At 40.7% G+C, this 20,274-nt stretch overlaps 2 protein-coding genes and 1 pseudogene across 10 annotated transcripts in view; 1 reads left to right on the forward strand and 2 right to left on the reverse strand.

Moving 5' to 3' along the window:
- Window positions 1-452: 452 nt before the first annotated feature.
- On the reverse strand, window positions 453-10,834 carry Ywhag-ps6 (tyrosine 3-monooxygenase/tryptophan 5-monooxygenase activation protein, gamma, pseudogene 6; annotated as a pseudogene).
- A 1,025-nt stretch (window positions 10,835-11,859) lies between these two features.
- Parpbp (PARP1 binding protein) overlaps window positions 11,860-20,274 on the reverse strand; it is a 69,434-nt gene continuing 61,019 nt past the window's right edge. For 5 of the 9 annotated variants that reach the window (XM_006241189.5, NM_001401237.1, XM_039078222.2 and 2 more), the window contains 2 exons: window positions 15,023-15,158; window positions 11,860-14,611 (listed from right to left, as the gene is read on the reverse strand). In XM_006241189.5, coding sequence (XP_006241251.1) covers window positions 14,283-14,611; window positions 15,023-15,158 — 465 coding nt within the window. In that variant the 3' untranslated portion in view covers window positions 11,860-14,282. The remainder of the gene's footprint in view (window positions 14,612-15,022; window positions 15,159-20,274) is intronic. The other 4 variants (XM_063262830.1, NM_001401236.1, XM_039078223.2 and 1 more) reach the window with 2 other exon arrangements.
- Pmch (pro-melanin-concentrating hormone) lies at window positions 12,367-13,683 on the forward strand. Its single transcript, NM_012625.2, has 3 exons — window positions 12,367-12,672; window positions 12,993-13,191; window positions 13,444-13,683. Exons 1-3 carry the CDS (start codon window positions 12,424-12,426, stop codon window positions 13,491-13,493), a joined length of 498 nt encoding a protein of 165 aa, NP_036757.2. The 5' UTR covers window positions 12,367-12,423; the 3' UTR covers window positions 13,494-13,683.

Consider the following 20,274-nt stretch of genomic DNA (forward strand, 5'->3'; position numbering starts at 1 on the left):
GACAAAGTTCAGAGCAGAGACTGAAGGAAAGGCTATCCAGAGACTGCCCTATCTGGGGACCCAGCCCATATACATACAGCCACCAAACCCAGATAATATTGCTGATGCCAAGAAGTGCTGATAGGAACCTGATATAGCTGTCTCCTGAGAGGCTCTGCCAGAGAATGACAAATACAGAGGCAGATGCTCGAAGCCAACCATTGAACTGAGAACAGAGTGCCCATTTGGAGGAGTTAGAAAAAGGATTGAAGGAGCTGAAGGGGTTTGCAATCCCATAAGGACAACAATACCAACCAACCAGAGCTCCCAGGGACTAAACCATCATCCAAAGAGTACACATGGACAGACCTATGGCTCCAGCTGCATATGCAGCAGAGGATGGCCATGTTGGGCACCAAAGGGAGGAGACGCCCTTGGTCCTGCCAAGGCTGGATCCCTCAGTGTAGGGGAATATCAGGGTGGGGAAGTAGGAAGGGGTGGATGGGTGTGGGAAACACCCTCATAGAAGAAGGGGAAGGGAGGATGGGATAGGGGGTTTGTGGATGGGGAAACTGGGAAAGGGGATGACATTTGAAATGTAATAAAAATATCCAATAAAAATAGATATTAAAAAAAGATGAGTACTACGGGCATGTATGGGATTAAACATGTGTGCTAATGGTTGAGCCACAACCTAACTAGAAATGGGTTCAAATATCCTGTAAGATAAAACTCATCAGATTTTCCTGTGTATGAACCCTCTGATACTGAATACACACACACACACACACACACACACACACACACACACACACACACACACACTGACCCAGAGAAAGTAAACATGATTCCAAGGGAAAGTGGAGAAATAGTAGCCCTGACTGCTAGCACAGCCAATAAGATGAGCAGGAAAACGAATGACGTCATGTGTGGAATTACATAGGTGGTCTCTTTTCCCTTCACTTCCACTACCCAGTTCTCAAACAAGAATAGCCCCTGTGGCCCACACCAACTGGAAGCACACAGATAAAAACAGTAACATTCACAGGAACCCTAATGGAGGAGTTAGGGGAAGGACTGAAGGAGCTGAAGGGGCTCTATCTGGCATCAGTGGGAGGGGAGGCCCTTGGTCCTGTCAAGGCCCGATGCCCCAGTGTAGGGGAATGTCAGAGTGGTGAGGTGGGAGGGAATGGCTAGGTGGAGGAGCACCCTCATAGAAGCAGTGTAAGGGGAGATGGGATGGGGGGCTGCAGAGGGAAAACCGGGAAAGGGGATAACATTTGAAATGTAAATAAATAAGATTTCCAATTTAAAAAACTATCATAAATTCTTCTTAGCACATAGGACCTAAACAGGTGTTTAAAACATGTTATATTTGTTGTCAAAATAGAAAAAAATTCCAAAAATGTTAAGAAAAGAAACAGTGACATTCTAAAGATCCATTCAGTCAAGGCAAGAAGGTTTATTGAAAAGTCTACAACAGAGCACTTAGAATCCATGTGCTTGGCAACGCTCAAGTTCATTGTCATAAACTGTAGTACTACATATGTATGCTTATTGCTAACAAACCTTCTGTCTTCTTTTCTTTCAGATCTGTAAGTTTATTTTGCTCAATGTACAATGGCTACATAATGACTCTCACATTCCTGAATATTCCATCACTGAGGAAACTGCTAAGAGTGGTCCATGTGGGAAATAATTCCAAAGCGAAACACGGAGTTGGGGGAGGGAGGAATCATTTGATTAGTTTCACTGTATAACATGAAGATAGAGCACAGAGGTGCGGTCAGAGAACATCCACGGCGTTACCCTACACAGTAATAGTTATAATTGCACCACGACAAACACCAGACATTAAAAGTAAGCTAACACTGCTGTATCTTTTGTCCCCTCCCCCCTGAAAAACAAAATAGAAAACTGCATGTCACCGTAGCAACATCCAAAACAATTCAGCTTGTTACAATCACTATTTGGTGATGCAAACTTTACCCCTGAAAGAAAAAAATTAAATTAAAAAGCTTTTAAAAAATTTGAAGTCTTAGCAGCTTTGTCTGTCTGTCTGTCAGAGGAGGACATAACACCTACAGTGTAAGGTAATAAATGCTAAGCTACCATATAGAACTACAACACGAGCACGCACAATACTGTATCAATAGGGTGGAGTCGCCGCCGCGGCAACAGAGACAGCAACAGAGGCAGGTGCGCAAACGTAAGGGAAGGAGAAGGAACCATCCAAGCTCATGTCAGGTCTCCCGCTCTCCCTCTTCAGTTCTGCCCTCACATGATTTTTTTTCTAGAACACAATAAAGGTCAGGGCTGAAATTTAAACAGAAACTAGGTTTTGCAATTCCGGTATGTCATTTCCAAACAGTACGAGCAGGACACAGATGTGTTCATTGCCGACATGGCGACAAACTGGGAGAAGCCCTACAGACCTCTCTGTCCATGGCTCTGGTGGCCAAGCTTCCTCCACTGTGGTCTCCCGTTGGTCTCAGTTAATGGGTGCTTGCACATCAGCATGAGGATGGGGCCTCTGAGGGAGGGCATGCTAGGAGGACTGGGCAGAAGGGCGTCATTTTAATCTGGCCATGTCACCAGCATCCTGTTACGCATATTCAACTTAAGTGGGAGCTTGGTTTCAATTTAAGAGAAAGTGGCTGCTGGGTCTCTGAAGACAAGTCAAGCGAGTTTGGGGTGCAGTCGTCTTAGGAATTCACGAGGCTGTGGGCTCTCCAGAAGACACGAATGCACACTCTGCATGCAACAGGGCACGTTTATGGAAAGATTTATCCACAGTGAGGAGGAGGGACCTAGAGCTGATATGGACCATGTAGGACACAGTAGCATAGCTTCCTTCAATGTCTCATGTACAGTGATCTCATGAGAGAGGTCAATCTCCAACTACGATTTCATTCAGAAAGGACAACCAGGAAAGCCTAGGTCAGACCGGGTGAGCAGCGCCTCCTGCTGAACCTCGGCTACCCTCCGCTGAGCACTTGGGGAAGGAGTGCTGGGGGTTGGAGGGGTGGCAGGGACTACTGGCTTAGGGACCAGGCTCCCTCGAGTGAACTGCCTCTTCCAAGTGGGCTTCCTGTTGGCTCAGCTGCTGGTACCGTATGCGTCATATCTTGTTGATAACCGTCCACCTCTACAGACCAATCCAACACCTCCCGACACCTGCATGCTGCTAGCACAAGGTGTGGGGTGGACTCAAGTGCCGATCCTGCCTGCTGACAGCAGGAGAGTCTCTGATAAAGGACATACAGACCTGAATTTTCTCCTCTCTGTCTCTGTCTCTCTCTGTCTCTCCCTGTCTCTCTCTCTCTCTCTCTCTCGCTCTCTCTCTCTGTATGTGTGTGGGGGGCAGGGGGGAGGGTACTTAACGGTTTCTATATTTGTGATGAGCTTACCTTAAAGAGTAAAGAAGAACCCCCCCAAAAAATGTATTCCCCACAGTCACCTGCCGAGCACCCATCAATCAAACCCTAACGGGAAGCTCTGTCTCTCCCCACGATAAGAGCTGATGAACAGCCAAACCAACCTGGACACAGATGTAAAGCCGAACTGATGAAGGAAAACTCAGAAACAATGGCTTTGTGTCATGTATGGCTGTCATGTAGAAATACGGTAAACTACACTTTAGTGTTAACACTGTCAACCTGTCAGAGACTTCTAAATACAGGGCCATGTCTGACTCATTAACAAAGGTTGTACCTTCTATTCTGAGTCTGTCCACTTGAGTAATTTAAACCATAACTTCTCTGGTATTCACCCCCAGGGAAAGAAAGAAAAGAGAAAAAGAGAGAGGAAAAAGTACACCCACACACAGAGAGAACGGCCATGGTACTGAAGACGAGAGTGTGTGAACAGAAGAATCCTTACTGGAACAACAGAACGCACTGAATATGGACATCCACCTCTGGTTCTTCCTCTTAGAACCCTACCGTCTAGCATAAGTTAAACTAAAGGCAAATGGCTCCGCTTACACGAGCCTGCACAACCATCCGGGTGCCTATGTGAGGCTGCTACTCCAATACCAATAGCTAGCCTGGCTTTCCACTAGTGGTATTTTGGCAAAAGATGTCAAAGAGGCAATCAAAGACAGGACTGTCATAGGTTTATCCTTAGGAAGGTCAGGCCTCCCTTTTCCTCCTCCACCCCACCCCCAGCTCATGGGAAAAAACAATAAAGACTGCAGTAGTAGCATCAGCGTGCACTGCCAGTCCACCTGGGGCCTTAGTTGTAGCTTTTGCTGCCACTGATACCCAGCGTTAGGAGATCGGCGATGGCATCGTAGAACGCGGTCTTGGCCAGGCGGCGTGCTTGCTCCGGGGTGCTCTGGATCTCGTAGTAGAAAATAGTAGTTAAGCACCAGGCGCAGCCCGATCGGGTGGGTGGGCTGCATGGGCTCCTTGCTGGTCTCATGGGCTTTGCTGTAAGCCTTCTCGGACGACTCCACCACGGATGCCCTTTCCTCCCCGGCGGCCACTTCGTCCAGGTAATGGTAATAGGCCCCTTTCATCTTCAGGAAGAACACCTTGCTCTGGTGCTGGGTCTCGCTGCAGTTGATCAGTTGTCCAGCAGGCTCAGCACGTCCAGGCTCACAGCCTCCAACTCCTTCTCGATCTTCCCCCGGTAGGCTCAGACCATCTCTAGCTTCTTCTCGTTGCCATCTGCAGATGTCTTCTGCTCAGTGCTGCTGCTGAACCTTCAGGAGGAGGGGCAAGCCCCAACCACCTTATAGTAGGCCACTGACAGGAGGTTCCGTTCCTCATTGGACAGTGGTTCATTCAGCTGTCACGTTCTTCTTGGTTGCAGCCATATTGTTGTAGCGCTCTGCTTGCTTGCTTGGCCAGCCCGGCTCTCTGCACCAGTTGCTCACGGTCCACCATCTTCAGGGGTCTGGAGAGGGTCGGCTGGAAAGAAGGAAACCGAAGACCGCCTTGAAGGGCTTCAGGAAAAAAGAAGAGCAGCTTGGAGCTCCTGTGTCAGAGGGACCAACCCACAAAGCAAGATGCTGAGGTGAGGACAAGGCGGCAGCGGCACAAGCTGCGACCGCGGGACCTGGCTCAAGGAGGCTGTGGCTCCAATGAAAACTTTTGTCTTCTTTAATCAGTATTTTCCCAATCCTCCTCCCACAAAGAAATACTTCCTCTTTTATCTTTTCCTTTTATTGAAAGTAGATTCTTATGTCATAGTCTATATCCTGATATTAGTTTTCTGTCCCTCCACAACTCACAGTTTCTCCCCAACTCCCGCCCCCTCCACCCCAGATCCACTCCCCTTCTGACTCAGGTAAGAAAAGAACCAGCTTCCAAGCCATGCCATGAAAACATACAATCATATAACATACAATAATGGAATGCAGCAAAAACTATCATATCAGTTAGACAACAATCAAACAGAAGAGAATCCCAAGAGCAGGCACAGGAGTCAGAGACTCACTTGGACTCTTAGTCAAGACTCCTATAGAAATAGTAATAGCTAATGCAGAGGACCTGTTGCAGACCTATCTGGGTTCTCTGTAAGAGTGGCAAGTGCCCTTAACCACTGAGCCATATCTACAGTCCAAGACAAGGGCTCTGACTGAACCAAAGCTCGCTGAGTATGCTAGGCTGGCTGGCCTGTGAGCCCTAGGGACCCACCTCTCTCCTCTTTCCAGGTGAGATGTGTGTGTTGCCATACATTAAAACAAATGAAAAAATTTGGGTCCCAGGGGGTCCAAGATTAGGTCTTCATGCTTGCACAGTGAGGACTTTAACCATAGAACTACCTCTTCCCAGGTCAGATTGGTATTCTTGTGGAAAAGAATTTATCAGTGAAGCCATCTTCCCTGGCATTTTCCTTGTGACAATAATTTTTAATTCAGGCATTCAATTGTTTTAATGGCTATGGAAATATTTAGATTTTTCTTGTGCCAATCTTATTCCGTGAATATTTGTTTACAAGAGATAAACAGAAAACTATACCCTTAAAGTTGCTCATATTTACAAGTAAAGACTTATTGTGATAGTCAAACCCCTTACAAAGTACATAGTGCACGCCATGGATGCTTCTGTATTATTATCGGACAGCTAAGCCGGCATGGCTGTGTGGCCCAGAAGGCCCAAAGTGTGTGTTCTCTGACCCCAGTGTAGGTATTGTCTAGTGCTATGCGAAAGACTGTTTGCTAATTTATTGTTCATCTATAAAACATTATTATCATGTCTTGATATGTGCTTAGTTTATGTGGTGTGTGTGTGTGTGTGTGTGTGTGTGTGTGTGCGCGCGCGCGCGTGCACGCTGTTGAATCTGAGATTCATATGACCAAATCCAAGATTGTCCAGTTAAAATAAGCTATATTTTGGGGTGCACCCAGGACTGGCCAACTGACTGCCTTAGAGTGCTAAGTGTGGATTTGAGAGAACAGTTCCTGTCAACCTCTTGAAGTCCCATTTATGTCAGTGATAAGGTGTCCACAGGAGTGAGAGAGTTGGCTGTTGTACATTGTTAGGTGACCACAATGAAAGGGAAGGAACACGAGTAAGGATATATGGGGTCGCAAGTTTAGTGTAATTGTAAATAGAGACCTTAACTTGCAACAATTTAGCTCAGAACAAACAGGACCTTATTCGTTAACTACAAACTGAGACCTTAACCTGCACAGGACCACTAGGAACTTATTCTTATCTGTCTTAACTGCAGACCGAATTCTTACTCTGCAAGGTATATCGTTCCTGACTTGGTCTCCCATTAACTTGCAAGGTATAGGGTTCCCATCTTTGTCTCACAGTACATGCTTTTGTGTGTATCCATGTACATGTGTGTGCATTTGTAGGTTTACATGTGTGCTTCTATGTATCTGTGTGCAAATGTTTGAGTATACACATACACGTGTATGAACATATATACATATTGCATATTCATGTCTTTGAAGGCCTGAGATCTATGCTGAGAATCTTTTTCAATAACTATATTGTTTTGGTTATGTTTTGAGATGCAGTCTCTCACTGGACCTGGAACTCAATGATATGGCTACAGTGGCTGGCCAACAAGACCTACAACAAGCCCTACAACAAGCCCTCCTGTCTCAGCTTCCCCGGAATGGGAATTACCAAGGTGTGTCATCATACCTAACATTTAGAGGGGTGCTGAAGCTTCAACTCCAGCCCTCATATTTGTGCAGCAAGCACTTCACAAACAGAGCTATCTCTTTGGTCTTTCAATCTTTGTCTTTCATTACTTTTAAGAATCGTAGTAATGTCTTTGTTTTCATTCCTGATGTAACTTATGCTTCCCTTCTTGAGCAGTCTCACTAAAGGCATTAATCTTTGCTCATACAATTTCTAGTGTATGATTAATTCACATTGTTTTAATTCTTATTCTTATGCTTAGAAGTTTTTTCCATTCTCTGAATTTTTTAATTCCTTAACATGAAAGCTTAAGATTTCATGTTTTTAATTTTTTAATTTTACAAGCATGTTTCCTTTTAAGCACATTAGCTGGTTCCACATTATGTCATATTTACCTTTAATCCAAACTATTATTTAATTTTTATTTCGGTTTCTTTCCAAAATTACATGATTTTTTAAAATGTGGTATTCAATTTATAAACATTTGCATATTACTTGTTATTTTTCTGCTGTTGATTTCTAACTTAATTCCAGTGTAAATCCAAAGTATAATCTATGATTTTAAAAAACAAAGCTTAGCATACATAGCAATCATGACAAAGAAACAAGTTGTCTAGTCAACTTCAATATTATTATAATGACAAGCTTGTCAGAGGCTTACTACTGAGAAACTCGCCCTTCCTAGCTCTGAATTCTGGCTGGCCGGTTCAACTCAGTTGTTCTGGATCAAACTCCTCTCCCAGCTGACTGATTCAAACTGGCTTCTCCTAGCTTCTGACTGAATTGCTCTGGTTGGCCTCAAACTAACACTACCAATCTGTTCTACTCTTCATTCTCTGGCTCATTCAGTCTTCACCTGTGTCTACCTTGTCATCTCTGCAACCTGTCTATAAAACTGTCCTAGTAAAAATTCCCTTTGAACTTCACGAACTGAACTGTCACAAACTCCAACTCCAACTGACTTCCAATTCCTGTTCTTGTCAGAGTTGGGCATATCCTACCCGTGACTCATTCTCCCAAGTCTTTCTCTGATTCATCACTTTGTCTGCCCCTTAATTAGATGTAACTTTCAAGCATGGCTGCTTCCTTCGACAAACTGACTTTGCCTTCATTATTTGGATTAAAGGTATATACTAAGGGTGTGTCTGTATTCCAGTCAAAGGGATTAAAGGTGTGTCATTCCAGCCAGATCACAGACCTAGAAGGTCTTTAGATGTGATCCCTTGCCAAAGCAGCTAGCTATGTCACTGGATAAAACTTCCTCCACACAAACTGATATATGGCAAAGCTATTCCAGAACCCTTAAAATCTGCTCACTTAGAACATATATATGTATTATGCATCAAGATAAGACAGCAATAAAATTTAAATAAACACATCAACCAGTAAACAAATGAGTCAATAAGTCCCAAACAACTCTTTACTGTTAGGGATTTAACTCTTCACATAGACATCAAAGCAAAGCAATCTGAGGGAAAAAACGTTTCAGCTAATATGATAACATGGCTGGATCTCCATGTGGAAAGAAAAAGGACAGGAATTATCTGACCTACCACTTTTAAAACGCAAGAAAATATGATAGATTTAAATTTAAGATTTTTTTAAAGCTACAGAAGTAAAAGAATACCTTTTCATATGTTAGAAATAAGTAAATATTTCTTAGAAAATGAAAGCAATAACAATTCCTAATTTCAAAACTTGTTTAATCAAAAGGAAAATTTTATTATGCTTATCAAAATTCATTTGAGAGAGATAATAATCTCACAGAGAGAGAAAGAGAGAGAGAGAGGGAGGGAGGGAGAGAGAGAGGGCAAGAAAGAAAAGGGGAGGGAGAGCAAGAGACAAAAAGGGAAAGAAAGAGAGAAAGAGAGGGAGGGAGAAAATAAACAAGTAATAATTCTTACAACTTAATTAACAAAAGGAAACAAACATCCCTTCTATGGTCGGGGCAAAAAGTCTAAACATAGAAGATACATTAATAGATAAAAATCTTCTCAGCATGAGTTCTCTGGGAAAAAGAACTCAAACCACAATGAAGCATCGCTAGTGATGTATAAGAATGGCTAAGGAGAGATACTTGGTAATAGACCTTCATATTTTCTGTCTGAAAAGGTAGGCTAGTTGGAAGAGAAGTCCGATGATAAAACTTACAAAGATGCCGTATGAAGTAGCTCCTCAGCGACTGAAGCCTCATCCCAGTGGAACCTAGTGCTGACCCAGGTTCCTGAACCGTGTGGCTCCATCTGGCAATGGTTTCCTCCTTCACAGTTGCCTTCCAGCACTTGGGGAACTTTCACTTCAGCATCAGTGAAAAAGAAATCTGCCATGCTCTACTGCACATCAGCGTAACCGATGTAAAAGAAGTTATCATTAAAAATTGGAAACTATCTCCATAATTAAATGGTTATGGGAAACTTCATAGTGTTCAGAAGCTAGAACAGTTTAAACAAAATAAAGGAAAGCACTAACTAATTTCTTAAACCATCAGAATGGTTTGGATTTGGCCCCAATCTTAGAGGAAGCCTAGCCAAAATAATTCACCCAGTGGAAACTTAAAACAAAATACATAATTATTAATATTTATTATACTCCAAGACTGCAACTAAGAAAAGGGTTGGTATTAACAGCACCTCAATAGATTGCACACACCCCCCAGAGCAGGTTTTAAATGCTAGAAAACAAACCAGGCCTCGAGTCATGGCATTAAGATTAAAAGCAAACAAATAAACAAGGACAAAACCCAGATAAGCACTCTGTGAAGAACAAAGACATAGAAAACACTCGCCTATTCTGACCAGTAGCCCCAAGTGATCTGACTTGAACTATGTCTATCTGATAAAATTTACATTGCATATGTCATAGAATGTAAATTCTTTAAACAAAAAAAGGAAAAATTAAATACCTATCTATAGATGAAACAAACAAAAAAAAGTAAATCCTATCAAAAGAATCCCATACCCATATAGTTCAACAGTAAAGGCTCTCCCTCATTATATCTTATAAAATTATTATAATCTAACATCAAACTCAGATAAATCCAATATTAAAAAGAGAACTTAGAGATCACATTCATGATAATAATAATTTAATATTACTGAATGAAATATTTCCACGTTGAATATAAATATTTGTTTTACAAGCACATGAAAACTTTAATACTAGAAAAATTCCATTAGCTTACTAAAGACTAAAAAAAATTGTATGATCATTTCTAAAACACATATTAAGTATTCAATAAAATCCAACAATGGGTGGTAAAACTGTCAGTAAGTCAGAAATAGGCATCTCCTGCCATTTAGACAATAGACAGATCTAAGGTTGTGCTCCGGGATAAAGTGCTACTATTCTCTATAAAATCACCACTACTGCAAAGATGTCTGCTCACTCCATATCAACACTTGCTGGGAGTGTGAGCTAGTGTGTCTTCAGAGAAAGTTCTATAGGAGTCCTATGCTTTTGAACTAAGAACTGTCCAAGAATTGTCAAGGAACTGCTTAAGAAAATAGATAGCCAATGAGATGGCTGGTAGGCTTCATCCACTAGACATTAAAATATAAGTGGATGAGGCAGTTGATCTGACGGCATGGTGAAGAATTCAGAAAGGGACCCACACACTCAAAGAAGCCTAGCATCCTGCAGATGGTACAGCAGATCAGACAAAAGAGGGCGCATAAGGGCCCAGGAGGTATGTAGATGCCAGAAACATAAAAGCCCAAATATACCACTGTTGGCAACATCCTAAATCATTTAATTAATTAATATATAATAAATAGGAAAATTAAAATGTTTTAAAAAGAAAAATGGAAATAATAATTGCAGAGATAGGAAAGATCTCTTTTAAAGACAACATATTAGAAATAATCAAACGTGAAGAAAAATTCATATATTAATATTAATCAGACTGGGTCATCAAAACACACCACAAACAAGTTAAAATAACAAACTTCAAACCAAGAGAAACATTTCCAAGCTGTATATCCAATGTCCAGAATGGTGCATACAGAGCGTGCGTAATCAGTTGTCAAAAGACAATCTAAACCAGGCCGGGTCTTCTTGCTATTCTAAATGTTGAGGATTAAAAATGTAAGCCCTACGTGGGTTACAGGGTCAGTTCAGGCCACGTTGGAAAACAGTATCACACAATCTAAAAAATAAAACCAAAAGAAAAAAAGAGCTAGAGACCCAGTAGAGCAGGCGTAGGGCATCTGGCTAGCATGTGCAAACTCTAGGTTCGGATCTCAGAACAAGGGGAGAAAGCAGATAAAAGCAACAACTAGAAACCCAACCTTTTAGCACTCTCAAGGTCAGACATGGCGACAGGGATTCCTGAACCCTGTTAAATGAAAGCATAAACTGGTTACAACTATTTTGAGAAACATTTGGCATTTCTAAAGCCAAACATATACGTAGTCTATGCCCTAGAAATTCCACACCTAGAAACCCAGCTTTATAAACACACACACACACACAAGAATATATGTGTGAAAATGTATTAACCATTAGAATCTTATAAATTAATCTTGAAATATAATTTTTAAAACACAGTTTCTAAGCTGGCTATGGTGGCACAGCACAGACTTGTGATCCTAGCAGTTGGTAGGTGAGGTAGGAGGACTGCCATAAACTTAAGGCCAGCCAGGGCAAGCAAAAACCTAAAACTTCTAAAATTAATCCCTATGGAGACCATGAATATTCTTTTCAGACTTCTTATCAATTAGTTACTAAATTCAATGGGAGCAACTCAGATGAAAAACACCAGACAGGTAAGTTTTAGATGAAGTATGAATAGTTTTTTATTGTTTATACAGACAAGCACATGCACTTTAATCACAAAAGACCATTCTCAAGTATTTATAAAGGAAACTCTTTTCTAGAGATAACTTCTATTTAATAAGGATTAAAAGGGCATAAAGCTTTTATCCTTATTATCCATGAATTAAATAACACGTCTTAATATCTTAATCGGAAAGTACATAGAAGGTAACTGTAATATTGGGAGAGCCTGGTGTCCTATGGTCTTCCTTAATAACATCCCACTTTCAAGAGGCTATAATCTACTCACAGAAAGCCTTCTCTCAAAGACCTTAATCAGATTCTGGGAAAATTCACACACGAAATAAACAACAGGCCACTAAATCCAAAACAATGCAAGCATTAGCAGCTTTACAAAGGCGAGGCTCTACGGGGTGATTCATTTCTAAAAAGAAAAGATAAGGCCTTCAAGTGTTTTCTATTCAGGCACAAAGTATATAAAGGTAGGAATCATTCAGTCGCCAGCAGAGTGTGGCATTCTCCCCACATTCTCCTTCGGCTTTACGGAGCAGCAAACAGGATGGCGAAGATGAGCCTCTCTTCCTACATGTTAATGCTGGCCTTTTCTTTGTTTTCTCACGGCATTTTACTTTCGGCCTCCAAGTCCATCAGGAACGTAGAAGACGACATAGTATTTAATACATTCAGGATGGGGAAAGCCTTTCAGAAGGAAGATACCGCAGAAAGATCGGTTGTTGCTCCTTCTCTGGAAGGATACAAAAATGATGAGAGCGGCTTCATGAAGGATGAAGATGACAAGACCACAAAGGTACGTGTATGCAGTCTGCCTTTTATTGCACTAGAGATGAAAACGATGTTTACAATTATAAGCCACCCAGAAGTAAATTTTGTATTTTAATTTTATAAATAGGCATACATACAGTCATTGTGTGTATTAAGATAACTAGGAAAACGTCATACAAACCAGGCATTTCCCCATTCTATCCAGAATCTTGTATCTTGTCTCGCATATGGAGGTAAAGACAGTATACAGCATCTTAGAACTGATCAGCAAGAATGTTGTACAACTGTATTCTAGCTCTACTCTGAAGAAGACAGCTGGGATACAAACCAATCTTCTCTTCACAGAACACAGGCTCCAAGCAGAATCTCGTAACTCACGGTCTGCCCCTCAGTCTGGCTGTAAAACCTTACCTCGCTCTGAAAGGACCAGCAGTCTTCCCAGCTGAGAATGGAGTTCAGAATACTGAGTCCACACAGGAAAAGAGGGAAATTGGGGATGAAGAAAACTCAGCTAAATTTCCCATAGGAAGGAGAGATTTTGACAGTGAGTAGCCTTCTAAACATGCAATTCCTACATATTAATTTTATAAAAGAGCTCTGAGCTTCACTGAGTTGGATCTGACCATAACAAAATCAAGACCATAGTTCAGTTCTATCAAATAGTAGGCAGCCCACGTCAAAATGGGGAATTTTTCAAAATCAGTAATAGTGGTTTGTTTTATTCTGGATTCATTATAAGTCCACAGATTCTCTTAATTCTGTGTGGTAATTATAGTCATTGTTTGTTCCTTTTCAGTGCTCAGGTGTATGCTGGGACGAGTCTACCGACCCTGTTGGCAAGTCTGATACCTGCTGGTCCACAACATCCTTTCAGAAGAAAACGATTCATTGCAAGTGGAGAGAAAAGCCCTTAATGTTGATGTAACTTGTGTATCATCCTAAATGTCTGTTTTAAAAGAAACTGGTTACAATATGTAAATGCTATGTAAATGATATGCTTTGACTTGTGCATTAAACTTCACAAAAATTCTGCATAATTCTGACTTACTGGTATTTTTTGACAGTGGTTAATATGTGAGCCTCACATACATGTATCAAAATATTAAAGCATCACAATAGAACATCTTGGGAAATGTAATTAAGATGTTCTATGGAGCCTTGAAACTTGAAATTTGCCTCCTTCAAACACTCAGGTTGAAGTTAATATGTGGGAGTTAAGCCCAGTACCCAGAAGCTGATTCAAGAAATGAGGGAGAGCCATCTACAATTGACCATTATAAATAACCAACTGGATCTCAAAAAGAGATTCTCTCTCCTTACATCTTAAGGAGTCATTGCCCTCCCAGAGGAATAGAGGGCATTGAAAATGTGGGTGAGCACCCTCTGGGCACCCTCTTTGGTTTGTTGGAAGCTGAGCTAAATAAAGATCCTTCAGTCCACACAGGTCTATGTGTAAAACCCACCTAAGTCACTAAACAATGTTACCTGTGAACTGTGTGCATCACAGATATATTGAGAAACAAAGGTGAAAGCATTCATAAGAAACAAAAAATTACATCTTCAGATTTCAAACATTAGCTCACGGCTTTGGGGAATGATCTTGTATACCTAAATCTAAAGCATGGAGAGGAAAAATTATAGCATAAAAAACCGTGTCAGCTTGGTCTGGCCAGGGATCAGCTTGTCCTTGGTGGTGCACCTGTTGCCCCTTGCTCCTGGGGCTAGTTTGCCACCAGCTTTCCTGTGAGAGTCACTGGGCACTTTAAGGATCTTAACATTCTTGGGTTGGTACAGCTCATCTCCCTGATCGCAGTGAATATCCTCCCTGACACCCGGCTGCTTGCTCTTCGCTAGCTTCCGTTTAGTAGACTTCCTCGGTCCTTTGTCATCCTTACTTCTGTCCACATGCACATTTTCAGAACTCGTTTCAAGTCTGGCTTTCCCAACAGACGGCTGTGCTCCCTCTGTCATGAAGGAGGACAAGGGGGAAGAAACAATGACATTTATAAATCCTGAGACATATGAAAAACTTAAAAATGGCCAGACTATCTAAAAACATTATTTATAATATAACGATCGTACCAACTAAACGACAGGAGGTAGTTGTTACCACACTTTCATTGCACTATGCCACCCTCCCCCTGAGCAATAAATATCTATGTGGAAACACAACAGACAAAACTATCAAGTATTTCCTAAATCTGCTTAGAGTAAATTACATCATGTTCCTTTTCTTAAGTCTGTACTTAGATTTTTCTTAAACAATCCAGGCCTAAGAAAAAGTCTTTATATTTCTTAATATGCTGCAGAAATAATCTAGTTTTTGCTAAGGTAAAGCCATTCGGTTGACTAATTGTTCAAACAAGGTCAATTACCAGAGACATCGTTCTCTAAGCGAAGAGCAGACAGCGGCTTTGATGAGGAATTAACATTCCATTTACTCTTGCTCATTATGCAGTCATCTTTATAAGTACAAGCAAACTGTGATCTAATTAATGTCTGCCTCATCTGCTAACAAAAAAGAAGAAAATATGCAATTATATTCTGTCTTATTTTCCATTTAGTCCTGTACACATTCCCTAGTGATTGACACACGCCATAAAGACTGCCCTTCCAAGTCCCATCTCTCACTTGGAGCTTTGATTCATATTTTGCTTCAGTTTTCAAACTCACTATGTCACTAGGGCTAGCCCCTTGTTCCTTTAGCAATACTAACTTTATCTATGTAGTGTATATTGTTATAACAGTTCTAACCTTTAATGTTTTACTCCTTAGGGGTTTTGCAACACATTCCTTTGAGCTGCTTTGGAGTGAGTATCATGAAACTGAAGTAATAATTCATACACATACAGTCATTAAGAGGATGGGAGTTCTCTGTCTTATGAGGAGGAGTGCAGAGCTTTGAAAGATAGGACATGTGATTGAAGATATTGGTGGGAGGAAAACTACTAAGACAAAAGTTAGGGTTGAGAAGTTAAGAGCAACAGAAATAGCAAATGCTTAGCAAGAAGAACATAGACAATGGGAGGCATGTCTTCTTGGTTAAAACCAAGTCTTTACATCATTCTAGAAAGAGTTTTAATGGTCGAAATTTCAAAATAGATACTTGCATTTAACCTCAGAGATAAGAGAGTTAAGCTCAATGTTCTCATGAACAGAAGAAAATCACACAGATAAAGTTAAGTCTAAGCGGGTGTGGACACAGCACTGTAGTCCTTACACTCAAAGTCTAAAGTAGAAGGATCAACATTGGAGGCCTGGATTATATTCTGAGACACTGGAGGGCAGGGGTGTGGGGAGAGGGGGAGGGTTAACTATGAAGTAAGACAGGAAGACAAGCAGTTTGGAAATGCATTCTACAAATAGAAGACTGTGGAGCATTAACAGAAGTAGGAAGAGTTCAGAACAATGCAGTCTACCACAGAATGTGATGTCATCAATGGCAGGACTTCCATTGTTTATAACCATTCATTATTATGGGAGATTTCTCCCAACAATTAGATGCTACCTCACATCCTTTTAACACTTCAGACTATAGGGATATTATGCTGGATGTTATATGAGTATTTATTGATTAAAATGTAATTATATATTACATTCAGTAACTGCATTTTATATTATGTAGTCAGAGACAAGTGTTTCAGTTCACTCAGATGTCTGCAATGAATCACCAACTAGAGTTTAAAAGTTATAACAATAGCATCCTTGCCAGAGGCTTCAAAAGCCAATTTTATTTAAAGTGATAAATTATCTTTAAGATTATTCAAAGCCATTCTCATAATAGCAATAATAATAATAATTTTTTAAAAGTTAAAACTATGGGACTTTAAAAAGATTTGTAATTTTTTAAAAAAATATGTTCCATATTTCTCCATGAAAAACTATTGGAGATTTTTAATCACAAAGATGTGAAAAGTTGCAAAAAGTATAAAAAATTAGAAAATTAGAAAACTACAGTTACAAGACAGTGGGTTCTTAGAGTAATGAGGCCAGATACAGGTGAGAAAAAAATGATTAATCATGAAATACATATCAAAATACAAAAAAATAAAAAATGTAAAAAATATCCAAGTACATTTATCCACTCTTCCACCTTGCTAGACCCTTATCAACTAACTAGACAATCTTGATTAAACCATCAATCACAGAATTGTTAGTATTACAGAAGTTAAAAAAAATTCCTGAGCATGCCATACACCTTTTGATCCCAGCACTGAGGAGGCAGAGGCAGGTAAGCCTCTGTGAGTTCAAGGCCAGCCTGGTCTACAAAGCAAGATCTAGGACAATGAGAGACACGGAGCGACCCTGTCTCCAAACAAAACAACAAAAAAACAAAAAAAACAGAACAAAAAAAAAAAAAGGAGAGAGAGAGAGAGAAAGAGAAAGAGAAAGAATATGGTATGAGAAGTCCCCTTGTTTCAAACATCAAAGTGCAAAGGTATAGAGATAATGAATATGTGGAGGTAGACAGACAGACAGACAGACAGACGTGTTCACTCGGGAGATGAATGCAGACACTGGATAGCTGTTATCACACAGATGAAGTAGGTATCCCTATAATGTAAGTTTTCTGGATCAGATTTCTCAGGTCCAGGCCAATTCTGGAAGGATAATAGCATGTAGCTCAAAACAAGGGCTCAATAATCAATTTCATTAATTAAATGTATTCAGTTGTTAAGAGAGCTCAAGCTACACTGGCTTGCATTTATAACTTGAAAGGGAATGCATTTCCTTTGTTCATAAAAACAGAATTTTCCTGCACAAGATTAGTGGTCACATAGAAATGAGATTACTTCCTGTTGCAAATCTTCCAAATCTCTCTGTGTATTTTAGCTGGAATCACAAATAAACAAGGCGAGTCCCTTTGAACGTGCTGTTGAAGCAGCAAACAACTTGGAATAATGTGCAGGTTCGGCATGGCTGTTAAAATCATTTCTGTTCAAGCCATGAGAGAAAAGGACTCACATTTTCTTTTCCGAAATGTCTCTCCTTTGGGAAGATTGCTATCCACAGTGAAATTACAACAGACTTCAGATCTCTCTCTCTCTCTCTCTCTCTCTCTCTCTCTCTCTCTCTCTCTCTCTCTCTCTCTCACACACACACACACACACACACACACACACACACACACACACACCTCTTTTTCAGTTTAAATGGTTAGGAGGTTCCCAGTGAGAGGAAAGAGTACTTCACAGAGGAAGCCTGACACTAGTTAAAGCTCTGGGCAGGCATAAATGGAGTTAAGTGTATCACGTCTTAAGCTACCCCTACACAATTAACAAGCTTGAAAAGGGAGGCAACCCCCAAAGTACCTTAAACAAGTTATCCCAAATGTATCTTTTCATTCTTATATTACCACATTTTCAAAAGAATGGAGATTTTATGTCTTTTATTTGATAATGAAGAATTTGTACATATATAAAATAATATTTTTGCTATCAGCGAAAATTCAACCACACAGTTAAATAAAAAAGCCACCTATGCAATAACTTCATAATTTTATATACTCTTATGAGCCATTCATTTACTCTTTGGCAATAAACCAAACTTTCAAGTCTAGAACCTAAATATAAAACCTTACCCTGCTACTTGCTACCCATGTGAACTATAAAGTAACTTCCAGAGTTACTAAGGGTCAATCAGGACAGGATTTTTAAGTGCCCTTGGTACTTGGCTTCTTGCATCTGCGACCTTTAGCTCTGCTGTGACCATGTTGAAATGCACTGCAACTTAGCACAATACCGTTTGCTCTCAGTGTGTGTGTGTGTGTGTGTGTGTGTGTGTGTGTGTGTGTGTGTGTGTGTGTGTGTGTCGCTGACACTGGTGATGGCCAGTTTGGTTTGGCTGGATAGCCAGTGAGCGCCGGGATCCACTGGACTACCCTACCACTGCCTGCTTCCTTTCCTGGAGCAAAGGTCACAGGAGCAAGCCACCAGAAACAGAAGCGGCCATTTCTTGGTTGCTAGGAATCTGAACCCAAGTCTCTGTTCCTGCATAGTGAACTCTTTACCCACTGAGCCACCATCTCCTCAGCCCTGTTTCTCTTAGTTCTAATTACTTTTCAATTCATGTTAGGAGGCTGTGAGACTCAACCTCAGGGCACCTACAGAATATGCTTTCAACTTTTCAAATTCCCAGGCTAAACTTGTTACCTAAGAAAGGACTTTCTAACACCCAGGGCAAGTGTTTTAAGGAGTGTTTAAGGAGGCAACAATTGCAGAGAGATGACATCTTACACTACGGATATCTGCATCCACTGCTCTTTGTCTTAGGCTCCATCCCTTCTGGATGGGGTCATCTCCATTATTAAGTAGATAACTACATACACAACACAGGTTCGTTGAGATGCTTTAGAAAGCATTGAAGACAAGGGAGAGAAACATCTTATCCCTGCCCTTTCAGTTGAGGCAGATATGCAAGGGGCTGGCAAATCAGGATGGAGGGACTGAGACAATACACAGGCGTTAAGATGGTTAAATGGGCCCTTAAACTTCTAATGAGAAATACAAGGACCATTTAATAAACGATTTAAACTAGTTTGAAAGTAATGGTAGAGAGATGGAAGAACTACTTTCCAAAGGTCTATCTATATCACACCACAGGGGTTAACGAGGGCCTTCCCGTTCCCTTCACAGGGAAATTTACTGCATTATCAGATTCAAGTTTCCTGATAGACCACAGTATGAAAGGAAAGCTGAAGACGTTGCTCTAAACTCTCTGGTATTTTCTTCTTTTAAAATGGTTGAAGTAGTTCAAACATAGACCACATATAATTCCCATAATGAAGAAAATGAAAACATATAAAAACCTCACCACTTTATACCTAAAGAACAAAAGTACCAGAAAATATAGCAGTAAGTGGTTGATACTGTGCGGCCCGCACTCTAGGAATTATATGGGCAATATTCCTTGTTACTTCCAACAAGCACTCGACCTGACTGTGCTCCAGTTATGTCTGGCTAAATTAAAGGATTTCACGCTCTGCTTTTGCAAAGGCTACTTACTATTAAGCATAATTATGAATAGTAATTCTTTACTGTCTTTAGTTTCAGACTAGGCTGACAAAGCAATGCCAGGGAACTTCACACTTTTGTCAACTGACAAAAGATACTGCACCATCATTCTAATATTAGACATCATTCTTCTAAAATTTGTTTCTATCTCTATAAGTTGACACTAAATTAGATGATCTTTTCTATTTCTCTTACATATATTTATTTGTTTTATTTTATAGTAATTAACTGACGCTTGAGAATTTCTAAAAGTGCACAAAACTACATTCTAAATATGTGTCGTTACACTTGCCAAGGAAACTTCTCTGTGCGACAGACGGAAGCCAACCCCAGGGGATAAATCTACAACACACTCCAGCACCCAAGGCCCTGGGGTCGATGGAGAAGACAGGGCAGAAAGAATTTTTGGAGCCAGGGAATCGGGACTTTTTGGGATTGTGTCTTAAGATTGCGTCTCTTAAGAATGTTAGAGGCTACATTCATAAGGTGTCACCAACACGACTGCCTAAACATGACCTGCACTTGCTAACATACATGAGGGCAGGGAGGGAGGGAGGGAGGAAGGGCAATCTCAAAAGGCCTCTGCCCTACACAGAGAACCACAAGCAACTTGG

This window comes from Rattus norvegicus, chromosome 7, assembly GCF_036323735.1.
Source record: "Rattus norvegicus strain BN/NHsdMcwi chromosome 7, GRCr8, whole genome shotgun sequence".
Taxonomy (NCBI): domain Eukaryota; kingdom Metazoa; phylum Chordata; class Mammalia; order Rodentia; family Muridae; genus Rattus; species Rattus norvegicus.